General features: G+C 29.2%; 1 protein-coding gene across 1 annotated transcript; it reads left to right on the top strand.

The window, feature by feature from the left end:
• The first annotated feature begins 3,858 nt into the window (after positions 1-3,858).
• LOC123225684 (F-box protein At5g07610-like) lies at positions 3,859-5,073 on the top strand. The gene has a single exon (XM_044649793.1). The coding sequence runs from the start codon at positions 3,859-3,861 to the stop codon at positions 5,071-5,073; it is 1,215 nt and encodes a 404-aa protein (XP_044505728.1).
• The last annotated feature ends 8,833 nt before the right edge of the window (positions 5,074-13,906 follow it).

Below are 13,906 nucleotides of genomic sequence, written 5' to 3'. Positions count from 1 at the left end.
ATGTGATATGGTTCTAAAATTTTAGTCGGGTTATCAAGAGTCTAGATGACATATGAGCTAAAATTCTAGCTGGGCACAAGGAGTATAGGTGACATGACATGACATAAGATATAAGATAAGTGTTGTGCTTAAAATTTGGTATATGAAAAGTTATGCAATAGTTCAATATTTATACATTGTTTTATATTTTTAAGTACCTCTCATTGTTTGATTTCCTAATGAGTATCCTAATTAAATATTTTTACACGCATGTCACATATAATTTATGCTTACTAAGTTGATGGCACCCCTCATCATTAAATTTTTTGTAGATTAGAGTTTGACATAAAAAAGTGAGATATTGTTTAGCTTTTGGGAATAAAGAAAAAAAATAAAGGGTCAACTATTGAGATTGCCTTAAAAGATTTAGTATTTATTTAATTATGTATTTTCTTTTGAGGACGTTTTATTCTTATATTGTATTGAGATTAGAACTTTTGCAATCATAGGACCTTTGGTGCAATTCTACTGTATGCTTGTTGTATAATGGTTTTGAGGCATTACAATTATCATATGAACTATAGGTTAGTGATTTTAGAGACTCGTAAAATGTTTCAAATTAGGGATACAATAATTGGATTTAACATTCTGATCAAGTGATAATTAGGGTCATGCCTATGTTCGCTCATAAATAACTTAGAGTTCATATTTTCTTTTGTGTATGTTTTACTAATGTTTGTCATTTTTTCTCTCCTAAGATGTTGCCAAGTAAATCTTCTACAAGGCAAAAACCCTCAACTTCAAGAGATGTTAATTGAGACAATGACAATGTTACCCTTCGTCAAATTGCCCAAGAAAACAACCCAATATTATAAGTAATGAATAGATTCCTGAAAATTAAACTCGAGTTTTTGAGCAGATACCAGATGATAGAGTTCTTCCCAGGCAGAGCAGAAGGAATGAGAAACAAGATATTAATGCATATCGTGCAACTATGGAGCAATTAATTTAAGAAGTTGGGACCTCTAGTCTTCCAATGGACTAAAGATCTTATGGTAGTTAAAGCTTGGTTGAAACAAATACAAAAGATAATAACAATTATGAAGTCATGATAATCAAAAGGTTGATTTAACTACATTTATACTTTAGGGTGAAACCGGATATTGGTAGGAGGCTACTTCATGCATGCCTTTTGAGGAATCAGTTGGAAGCAACTCCCATTAAATGGAAAATGTTTGACGAGGCATTTAACGATGAATACTTTCTTGACCGTGTACATTTTAAGATGGGGGTTGATTTCCTCAGTCTATCTCAAGGCGATAAGTTCGTGGTTGAATATGAAGAGCGGCGTACTACACCGTCTCATTTTACAACGAGACTTGTTAAAAGGCAATCACTATTGACATTTCTGTGAGGGTTTACAACCAATTATGAAGACCCATTATAAACTACTTTGTTTACTTGAACCACCTTAGCTATCATTAGACGTAACAGTTCTTGTTATTGAGTTGTCTTCGTGTCCTGTTAGTTTGAATTTTGTATTAGAGACATTCAACTATAATTAGATTTGAATTAAAATTGTGTCAAAATTTTATAACCCTAACCTAATCTTTTAACATTTAAGTTGACTCAACCCAACCCAAATTAACCCAAAATTATCTATTATTTTTACTTTCTAAAGTGTTTTTATTATTTTAATTCTTCATCAAATTATCCCAACATACTATTAATAAAACACACAATATAACATTTTGTTTTATTGACAAATGGTCTAAAAATTTTTATATTAAGACTTTTAAAACATGTTAATAATCTGACTAACCAAATTAAATTCTTATTACTTAATAATATAATAAAATATTTAAAAAATAAAAAATAATATGAGTAATAATAACTATACGAAGATATAATTATATACAATCGGTAAAAATTTCAAATTCTGAAAGATACAACATATAATTATAATATGCGTACGAACTTTAAAAGACGTTTATAATCTAACTAAATCAAATCCTTACTATTTAATAATAAAATAAATATTTAAAAAAATAAATAATAATATGAGTAATTATAATTATATAAAGATACAACTATATACAATCATAAAAATTTCAATTACTATTGATATTGTCTTTTAACATTTTTATAATCTATCTTTAACAAATTCTATTAAAGTAAATTTTTTTCAAAATATTTGACCGATTTGGATCATGTTGGGTTACTTTCGTGTGAACCCTAACACTATCGAATTTATTTTTGAGTCATATTGAGTTGATCCAAAATAAATTTTATGTAAAAAAACTCAACTCTAATCCAGTATTTTTTATATGGTGTTGTATCAAATTAACAGGCATGTGGAGAATTGTCAACTCTAGCTATCATTGCCTAATCAACCATGTCAGCATAATTATCATTGCCTACTTGAGTATCACAATGCTCGGTACAAATGAAGCAAGAAAATTATGCATGGTATGGTAAAGGTCGCAATGGTGGTTCAAGCAAATAGAATGGTTTATTTCAAACTAGAGTTGATGGCGATACATCTAAAAAAGGTACTAGAGAGGGATCCTCCTAGAAAAAATGCGCCAGTGTTGTTGGTATCGTGGTGCAGTGTATTCAAGGGAATGCTATAGAAAGATGGCCAAAAGACTTATTCCCACCTATGGATTAGCGCAAACCCAAACTCATATTCACTAATTTTTAAAAATTTAAATACCTATTTGTTTATTAAATTTTATTATTATTGTCAGGAGTAAAATTGTCAATTAGTAAAAATATATAAAAAAAACCTATAAATTCATCATATTTCTTACCTTAGATTTAAAAACTAACAATTTTTTCCTACCCAAAGTTTAAAAATGACTCTTTACCCCTTAGGGTTTGCATTTTCTCCCTTGCCGTTTCTCTGGTGACAAGAGCTGGCCAACCTCTTTCCTTCTATCTCTCGAATGATGACGAATCAGTGATCAATTGAAAGTTGGCCAACGATTCATCGACGCGTGTTTGTGCTATGCATAGATTAGTTTGGTGGGCTGATGGTTATTCAATGATTCGTCATCGTCCTGGAGAGCGGGAGCGTCGATGATTGAGGTTGGCTGACTCTGATTATCGGAGGAGTTGCAATGGAGGAAATACAAACTATAAGGGGAAATAATCATTTTTCAAATTTTAAGTGAAAAAATTATTAGTTTTTAAATTTTTGGGAGAAATATATGATGAATTTATAATTTTTTAAATATTTTTATTAAATGATAATTTTATTCTTAATAATAATAATAAATAAGAAAATATTTAAATTTTTTAAAATTAAGAAATATAAATTTTGGGTTTACACTAAATTTTAGGTGAGAATAAGACTTTTGGCTTAGAGAGATTGTAGCTTGTTTTAGCTATGGACAAACAGAGTAGTTGATCAAAGGCTGTTCGAAGTGTTCTATTTTCAGCGAGTCATCGGCGAATTTGGATTAATTACTATGAACTATTCAAATCAAACCGCGGCACGCACGCGGATTCGGATTTTAACTCTGATAAATTTCTGTACTTCACATGTTAACATTAAAGTCGATTAAAATATTTCTGACAAATTATCTTGATTCTGTCCTCCCAATAATTAATAGTGGTTGACCAGGATTGGTCGTAAAAGGATTGCACTAAAAACAACTTGCCAAGGCATTGAATAGACCTGGTCAATCTTTAACTATCAGGAATCTTATGGGAAGCATCGAATTCAACTACTGAGATTTCGAAAAATTATTAACTAGCTTGCTTCCACCAAGCTTCTTATTCAGCTATATAAGCATCTTTCCATGTCTTTGTAACCAAACCAAGCAGAAATATCAACCCATTCAAGCTCTTCTAAACTCAGAGAAAACTATAGCTATGGCGGCCTTATCTTCTTATTCCCATTACCAGCCTTCACTGTCTGCAGAAATCATTGCAAACAATGAAGATCTTTTAACTGAAATACTCGTTTGCCTCCCCGTCAAATCTTTGCTCAGTTTCAAATCCGTTTCCAAAAACTGGCTGTCCATCATCACCAGTCCCAACTTCTCCTTCCGTCTCAACCGTCTCCCCAAACCCATCAGTGGCCTCCTTATGTCCCGCAACAACAGTCAAGAATATAAGTTCATCAATCTAGGCTCCAATCCTTCTCCTGCCCCCTTTAAATCTCTCACCTTCGAAAATATCCCATCTCGGATTCACGTCAAACAATCCTGCAATGGCCTGTTATTGTGCAGTTCTTTGCAAGAAAATGCTCGCCGCCCCGACTATTTTGTGTACAACCCAGCCACAAACAAATACACTATGCTTCCTCCTATTGCTAATGACAACGGGGCACTGTATCGCGATGTTGTCTTAGCATTTGATCCTTCAAAATCACCTCACTACAAAGTGGTTTGTGTGAAAGATTGTTTTAATTCTGAAAGTTCAATTCAGATAGAGATTTTCTCATCCCAAACCAGGACCTGGAGAGTATGCAATTCCTCTTTCAATTATCCAAATAGTCCATTTTTCATGGAGGGTGTTTTCTGGAACAATGCCATCTACTGGTGCAAATCTTGGAGCCCATCTATATATTTTGACTTGGATAAAGAGGAAGTCCGAGAAATACCAATGCCTCCAAATGTTAGTGAATTGGGTGAGAAGTGGAGCTGGTATTTAGGAGCATCTCGAGGCCATTTGCATCTTATTGAAATTTACAGCCCTTTCAACACTATATTCAACATCTACGAAATGGAGAAAAGAGAAGATTTCTGCAGGTGGGTTGTGAAGTATCAGGTTGATCTTAGTCAAATTGTAACATCTTATCCTGAGATGATCAAGAACTTGCAGACGGACTTGGATTACTATCTATTCTCGACATTATGTGTTGTAAGGGAAGAAAACGATGACGATTCATATTTGGTGGTGCATTTACCTGGAAAGATAATACGTTACAATTTCAAGGACAAGAGTTTCAAGAAGATCCATGATTTTGCTTCAAGTGATTCTGAACATCAAGGTGGAAGTGAAAATGGAAATGAACAAGTGACCGATTTAGATTTTGTGGGTACTTCTGCGTTTCAGTACCAAGAAAGTCTTGCCTCCGTTTGAAGAGTAATTTTCAATATAGGTTTTTTTATTCTTTTCTTCTTTTGATCTCAACAAGTGTATGTTATTATAAGATGTACAATATGAATTGGTAAAACTATAATGACTGATGATGAATACTTATTTGTATATACAAATTAGAATTCATTATTAATAAACGTAGTCTTACTCATTATGAATTACTACATTCAATTTGAATTTTACAATTCATTTCTTCTTGTTGATCATTTCATGGTTGGTTCGCTTCAAGCCAAGTCAGTTTACCGCTCATATATAAATTCAGTTACAAATGAAAGTAAACTACCAAGAACCGGAAATCAAAGAAAAAATTTGAAATTTCTTCTCTATATTCAATATTTCAAGATATGAATTTACAAGATACTTATAGATCAAAAAAACATGTCTGACATTTGCTATCAAGATTAATCACAACCACTGATCAAATCTTATAAAAGAAACGAAAATTAAGCACTTATCTTGTCCTTAACCGATGCAAGTTGAGTGTTTAATCCTCACTACAGTCGAGAGAAAAGGGCATTATAACCTTAGCAATTTTTTGAGGAGTCAAAAATGCAAGAGGATTCTAATTTTTGTTACTTCTTTCCTTATCGGTGCATTTTGAAAATAAAACTCACCGTTTTCATTAATTACCTCTAACATTAAAGAACGTATTGGTTTAGTAATTGCTTCTTTTTGTGGCATGCATGTTATAATTGACCAAGTTCTTGTATATTTTAATAACAGAAGAGGGTTTCCTTTAAAAATTGTTTAATTGTCTTGTGCTGCACTCCCTCTAACTAAACTGAAGAAAAATCAATGAGGTTTCCCACTAAGAATTTTCGTGGGACCTGTTGCTATTTGCTTTCATAATAAGATGGATTATGTCAGAAGACAACTTATTGTACTGCCGCTAGGGTTCAGTTAGGTTACATATGGTTATTCTAGATATCTTTGTTATTGATTAATCGTTTAGGATAAGAACTCAATAGATTAGAATAATTAGTCCATGTTTTGAAACTAAGATGCGCGTAATCAAGAAGAAATGTAAGAATTTTGACTGAGAAAAACCTAATCTCTTAATTCTGTTTTTAAATATTTTCATAAAATATTGTTGTGTCATAAAATAAATTGATGAATGTAGGTAAAAGGTCATCTTAATAAATGCTAAGAGTGAGTTTAGTTTGGCATAACGTGTGTTACTTTATTTGATTAGTCAAATAATTAAAGATTTAATTAATGTTTTTATTATTAAATTAACGTGGTAAATAATATATAAATTAATTTTATTTATGCTTCCGCCTTCGTTATTAATGCAGTACTAATGTAACTTTAATTTTATTATAATTTTATCATTTTTAAATTATTATGACAAAATTATTAAAATTACAAGTAACCCTTAAATTATCATTAAGACAAATATATTCATATTCTATAATAAAATTATCATTCTGTCGCCCACACTACCATCGACCACTAAAATCTTTTGATGAAAAACTTTGAAATCATTTGTGAAAGAGATGAAAATCTAGAAGATTTCATAAATGTAAAATCCATAATGTCGTCTCTATAAGGATAAAATTCATTTCATCATCTTATCATGTTTGAAAAACGGTTTGATCAGGATAAGAAATAATTGATTTCATTTGGATCTAAAAGATTGTATGAGTGAGATGAAAAGCTCGTGATTTTGAGATGATAAGCTATTGGTATTGATCAAGATGAAAAATTACCAATGGTGACTGAGATGGGAAGATAACAAGTGTTGGACTCATTCAACCCAACCTTTTGGTTTACTACAATTTTTCTCTATCATCTCTTATCAAACCTTTTATTTATTATTATTTTCCTATCTATAGATTTTTTATTTAGTTTAATATATTAAAAACATTTCAATAAAATAATATTTCAGTTTTTTTTAAATTCTACCAACCAAATATAATAATTAATTATTAATACATGTCAATTGTACTAAACATAATACCAATTATACCTGCTAATTTTTTAAATAATCAATCTTTTTGAAATATTTTATTTTTGTTTCTAAAAAAATGACTTAAACCAAACACACCATACATAAATATAGATGATAACTTGTTAAAAAAGAATAATATTAAGCACAAATTCTTTATTAAACTCTACATACAAACCGATGTGACATAAAATGAATAGATAAATTTGTATACAAAAACAACTCAATCAATGCTAATCAATATAAAAAACTGGCATATCAATAAAAGAGTTGTCTCACATCAATCTACTTAATTAATCAATATATGTAGCACTACTCATTTATAAATAGAATAAAATTATATGTACTAATTTATCTACATAAATTATGGTTTTTTTTCTGGTAAGTAAATATTTATATTGCACCTGAAACACCAGCCCAAGGGCAGACAACCTGAGCTCATCCTTCGAAAGGAGGATAGAATTACATAAGTATACAGTAAGGCACACCTAAATATATGTCCAACACTTTAACAAATCCAAAATTAGCCGATAAATCATAACCCAAAGTCCTTATTGGACACGTAACAACAAGAAGCAAACAACAAAATTATGAAGCACAAAGGTCCCAAGAGAGACCTACAACAAAATTATGAACCTCTACATGTTTGTGAAACCAGTTACCAAACTCTGATAGTTGCATGTTAGCAGGTTATGTGATTGTTCAGGGGTGTGACAGCTTTCCACCTAAAGAAGAAAATCAAGCTTGGCCAACAACATTAAATGAGCTTAGGTGACACATTTAATAACATGGGAGGTGGACATAATGACTTCGGCAGTAGAGTCTTTGAAAATCACTATGAAGGGCCCTTACCCCTCCTTCACTTTACAAAATGTTACATAGCCTTCATTGGTATAATTTTGCCCCTTTCTCTTTCTCTTTATTTCTTAAAGTTTAATATATATTTCAATCGTATTTCAAGTATCTTTTTATTAGATTCATAAATAAAATAAATTGATGATTGTGGGTAGAAGGTTAGCTTAATAAATGTCAAGAGGTTGTTTAGTGTAGTTTGTTGTACTTTATATTATTTTCTTTGATTTGTTATGTAATAATTATTTTTTTTTACTATTTTATTATCAAACTGATGTAACAAGTAATATATAAAGTAATCCGATTATTATCTTCATCTTCGATATTAAAATATTTCCGAGTTAATTTTAATATTGTTACAATTTTACTCTTATTAAAATTGTGAGGACAAAAATACTCTCATAATCTACATTATATTACAATTAAAATTACAAGTAATTACAAACCTTGTTTTGAGTATTTTACCCATAAACAATCATTAAAACAAAAATATCTTCATTCTATATTAAAATTACCTTTCCACCACCTACCACCATCCGCCACCAAAATCTTTTGGTGAAAAACACTAAAATCCTTAGTGATGATATCAATATCTAGAAGATTTCATTCATTTTGTTAAGGGTAATGAAATTCATTATATTGATTCCATAAAGGTGAAATCCATTTCATCAATTTTTTTGGATTTTAAAAATGGTTCGATCAAAATAAGAAGTAATCAGTTTTCTCATTCTATATTAAAATTACCTTTCCACCACCCACCACCCACCACCATCAGCCACAAAAATCTTTCCATGAAAAACACTAAAATCCTTAGTAAAGATATCAATATCTGGAAGATTTCATCCATTTCATTAAGGGTAATGAAATCCATTATGTTGATTCCATAAGGGTGAAATCCATTTTGTCAATTTTTTTGGATTTTAAAGATGGTTTGATTAAGATAAGAAGCAGTCAATTTCCTCATTCTATATTAAAATTACCCTTCCGCCACCCATCACCATCGGCCACCAAAATCTTTCAGTGAAAGACATCAATAGATGGAAGATTTTATCCATTTTGTTAATGGTAATGAAATCCATTATGTTGATTCCATAAGAGTGAAATTCATTTTGTCAATTTTTCAGATTTTAAAGAAAATTCGAACAAGATAAAAAGCAATCAACTTTATTTGGGTCTAAAAGATGGTTGAGTGAGATGAGATGTACATGATTTCGAGATGATAAGTTGTATGCATTAATCAAGAGGAAAAGCTACCAATGTAGATCGAGATGAGAAGATAAGAAGTGTCGGACTCTTATTCAACCCCAACTTTTTGATTTCCTATAACTTTCCTATGTCATTTCTCATCAAGCCTCCACTTTTGATTTGCTACAGTTTCCCTCTATCTACACATCTTTGATTTAATTTAACATTTTAAGAACATTTAAGTAAAATGATATTTCATTATTTTTTTTGTTACTAACAATCAAATATAATGATTATTTATATGTGTTAATTTAACCAAACACAACACTTATTATACCTTATAATTCTCCTAGTATGATCATTTTCATAATTTTTCATTTTTTGTATTAAAAAATTAACCAAACCAAATGCACCCTATATAAATATAGATTTAATCAAGGATAATATTAAGTACAAATTCTTTATTAAACTAAGAGTAATGTTATGTTTACACACTTTTGGTACACAATTTGGATACATAGATGATGTGTGATTATATGATTTGATGTTATTTTATCTTTAATTCAGAATTATTCAATCACATGATGACACATCATTTATATACTCAAATTGTGTATCAGAAGTATTATATATAGTTTTATTGTTAAACTAATTCATATAAATTAATGTGACATAAAATGAATGCATGAATTTGTATACAAAATCAACTCAATAAATGTTAATTTATATAAATGAATTACATATCAATAAAATCAATTTGTATATTTAGTTTTTATATGTAACATTGTGCATTTAGTTTGGATAATATTTTATGACCAAAATTAAAATATTACCTTGAAGATAAATTATCTAAAATATTATTGAGTATAAATTATTTTTATGTTTAATAAATTTTAGTAAGTATAAATAATTATTGTGTTTGTTTAAAGATAATAAAATAATACTAATATATTATTTTATTTAAATGTCTTTGGATATAATTATTTTAAAATATTTTTTATATTACTTGTTATATTAATTAAAAATAACGTTATTTTTATCCTAAAAAATTAACAAATAAAAATATAATTATAATAAAATCAAAATTACCTTGGTGATCTTTTGATAACTAAGATAAAGTTAATAATCAGATCATCTCTTATATTATTTATAATATCACCATTGATAATAAAAAATTACTATAATAATTTTTTCTATAAATGTAAGCAAATGCCCCCTTATTAATTGTATCATTATTTTTCCTCAATCAACTAAATCCAAGTGAGTTAATTATAGGGGGACCCACCACCCTATAAGCCAAAAAATTTGACTTTTTTATAAATGCATCCACACTCAAAATCATAAAAGGATACTTAAGATACCCAATTTTCTTTCATTTTATTACGTGAAAAGACATCCTCTCGTAACAGAATATGACTTTTACATTTGTGTTAGGTTATTATAACTTAAGACAATTTTGATACAAATTTATAGGTAAATTTGACTCTCAAAGATTTTTTATTCTTCTCTCACACCTGAAAGGAATTTAGTCTAATTAGTTCAAATAATTCGAATTAGTTGGAAGATTAGAGTATATGTGAATGAGTCTTACGATACAATAAAAAATTAATATCACATATACAAATTTATTTATACAATTTGAAGTCATAGAACCTATTTAATGATTTTTAAGTAGGAGAAAAAGTAAAATAGTAAACAATTATATCATTTAATCATAAATTATCATCTTTGTTTGTATGAATAAGTTTGTATAATTTATTTGTATGCATAATTTTATCCATAATTAAATAGTAAACTGTTTACTTTGTAATTTAACAGTTTAAAATTTGAAGAAATTTTCACATTTTATCCATATGATCTTATGAGGTCATGTTGATGAGAAACATAATAAAAAAATGTTAGATTGAAAAAAAGCAGAGAATATGTTGTAAATATAATTAAATAGAAATGGAAGAGAATTGAAGTCATACGCAAACATTTTTAATATATTTGATGGTAAACAATGTTTATCTTCTAATTTATATTAGACTTAGCTTCTCAAGGGAATATCCTATCTCTTGACTTTTCTTTTTTTTCTTTTTTCTTCGTTGAAAATGGGATAATTGGTTAGCGTTTCTTACAGATAATAATTGATGGAAATAGTGGCAAAGAACAACAGAAAGTCAGAAACGATTGGATCAGTGATTGGACAGTATAGAAACTTGCCCGCTTACAACTCTGGGTTGGTACATAGTCTACTTTGAATAATATAACAGAACTTATACTAAAATTTAATTTCAAAGTTGATCAAGAATAAAAATAATTTTTATTCTATAATACTATGCAGAATGTTAAATGATGTTTGGCAGTGTGTTATATGTATTATAATGTCTTTATACCATTAGTATGTTTGATAGTATTCTCGTCCTTTGCGTATCACTAGTATTCACCAGTTAGGCGATCTTCTTATTAAATCTGTTAATAAACACCGATTTCTTCTTTTACATCGCAAGCTGGGTGTACGAAACTCAAACTTGCATGCTCCAGCTTGCAGGGAGTTTCAGAATATATAGGATCTCTACATATCATTCTTATAGTTTATTCCCTATATTAGCTAGTATTTTTATGATATTAGTATTCCAATTAGGTTGATTGACTTTAGCCTAAAGGTTAGCCTTGTATTTGTATAAATATATGTATTGTAATGAGAATTAGTATGCAGTATTTTTTCATTCAAACTCTGTCAATATAAAATGTATAATATGATTATGTTTTTTGGTAAAATATAAAGGCGTATTGGCCTCCCGCTTTACAAGTATTTTCTTTAATTACAATTTTTTAATTTATGAAAATTTTTAAAGAAGACATAAAAGTTGCTTATTTTTTTATTTAATTCGATAATGTTTATCTTTTCCACAATTTTGCAAATATTAATTTTTGTTTTTAATTTTATATATAAGCTTATAATTATAGTAATAACACAGTCATAATTGTTTCTAAACGCTTCCAAATGTGCTGAAAAACTTGGTGATTATATTTCTACTGCATGTTTAAATTTGAAGTGGCTTTCTTGAATGAAAGAATTATTGTTGATGCAGACACCATGGTGAGACACTTTTTGATTCTTAAATCTATGTTCTTGTTTTTAACTCCCTAAGAAACTGATGTATTTTCTCTTCTTCACTCTCCTTGATCGTTACTCCACAAGTGCAACCTCCACATCTTGTCTTGTGAGGTTTAGCAAATTAAGCTTCCCATCTCTCCTAAAGGCCCCTTGTCTTAGCATAATATGTAGAAATTGACAGATCTTCTTGTCTTGTATTGGCAATGTGTGGTCTACTACCTTGTGAAAAACACTTTCCAATTCTCTCTTGTATAAGGATCCATACAATCAGATTTTAGTAACAAATAATATGAAAGAAAATATCCAGAATGTAAAATAATGCAACTGAACATTTATTTGGTTGGGGTTTCTCAATTGAAACCCTACATCCAAAACAAAGGAGATCTTCTAATCAAATCTGTTATAGTAAGTAGACATTCGATTTACAATACAAACAAACTTCAATTCATACAAGAAATGTGACCGCAATCACTTTGATATAGAGCAACACTGATACACAACCACAATACTCATAGAAACTCACTCAAGATCGAAGAAAACCTGATAGTTTTCTCTATGTATAGAAAACCCTAGCATAAAATAAGAAGATGAATGGTAGAGCAGAATTCTCTTGATTTCTATTTGACTGAATAACCTTGGTTTTTATACCAAGGGTTGATAAAATATCTGAACATCAAAATGACTATTTCACCCTACTATAAATGCCACATAGGCCCCAACAACAGTCAATTACATTTAAGCCCTTTTCATTACAATTTAAGCCACATATGCCCATATCTCCACATCCCAAAAGTCATGTCATAATATTCGACACTCATGGATTTCTTCATGGCCAAAGGACTATTTCCCACATTTTTCTCTCCTAAATTTTAAAAACTAATATTTCACCCCTCCAAAAGTTTTTAAACTTTAAAAAATCACATTCCCCCCCCCCCCCCTGCCCCAAAACCTTTGAATTTTTTTCTTCCCCTCTGGCCACTTTCTCCGGTGATCTGGAAAGGATGACGATTATATATATATATATATATATATATATATATATATATATATATATATATATATATATATATATATATATATATATATATATATATGTGTGTATATCCATTTTTATATTCGAAGTGGATACATAATATTACTCTTTATTTTATATATTCCTAGTATATTATAGACTAATAATAATAATAACAATTGCTTTTTTTTTAAATCAACAAAATAATCTTTGAGAGTAGTTTGAGTGACAAAGAAGAGAGTATCTAAGCGTAAGAGTAAGACTTCAAATCTTCTTTTTAAATATTTCAAAATTAAATTTTTAACTTAGTGCAATGATTATAAGTTAATCACTAACTTCACATGTTTAATAAAATCAATTCAGCCTCAATAAGATGATCTGACTTATGTTTCATATTTATGTAATTATTTCTATAAATGTTTACGGTATATATAATACAATTAAAAATTATATATACGTCATTTTAAATTAAAAATAAAATAATGTTTAATTATATAATGATGCATTAATTATATATGCGCGTACACGTTGCACACCTTCTCGTACGTAGAAACTTTACGTGCATCATTTGAACACAATTCAGATGGGTAGAGTAAACCCATCTGTTACACAAGTCAAACAACTTGGATTGACCAGACTTAGTCTCTAGGTAATTCAACCGTATGAGTTAGGGAATCAAGTTGGGAAAACCTAACTTTGAACTATAATTCCAGAA

The sequence above is a fragment of the Mangifera indica genome, chromosome 9 (assembly GCF_011075055.1).
Source record: "Mangifera indica cultivar Alphonso chromosome 9, CATAS_Mindica_2.1, whole genome shotgun sequence".
NCBI lineage: Eukaryota > Viridiplantae > Streptophyta > Magnoliopsida > Sapindales > Anacardiaceae > Mangifera > Mangifera indica.
The sequence above is the reverse complement of the archived record's forward strand: the minus strand, read 5'-3'. Positions and strand labels throughout refer to the sequence as shown.

Excerpts from the sequence above, each read along its gene's own strand:
- LOC123225684 (XM_044649793.1), top strand. The coding sequence starts at position 3,859 with ATGGCGGCCTTATCTTCTTATTCCCATTACCAGCCTTCACTGTCTGCA.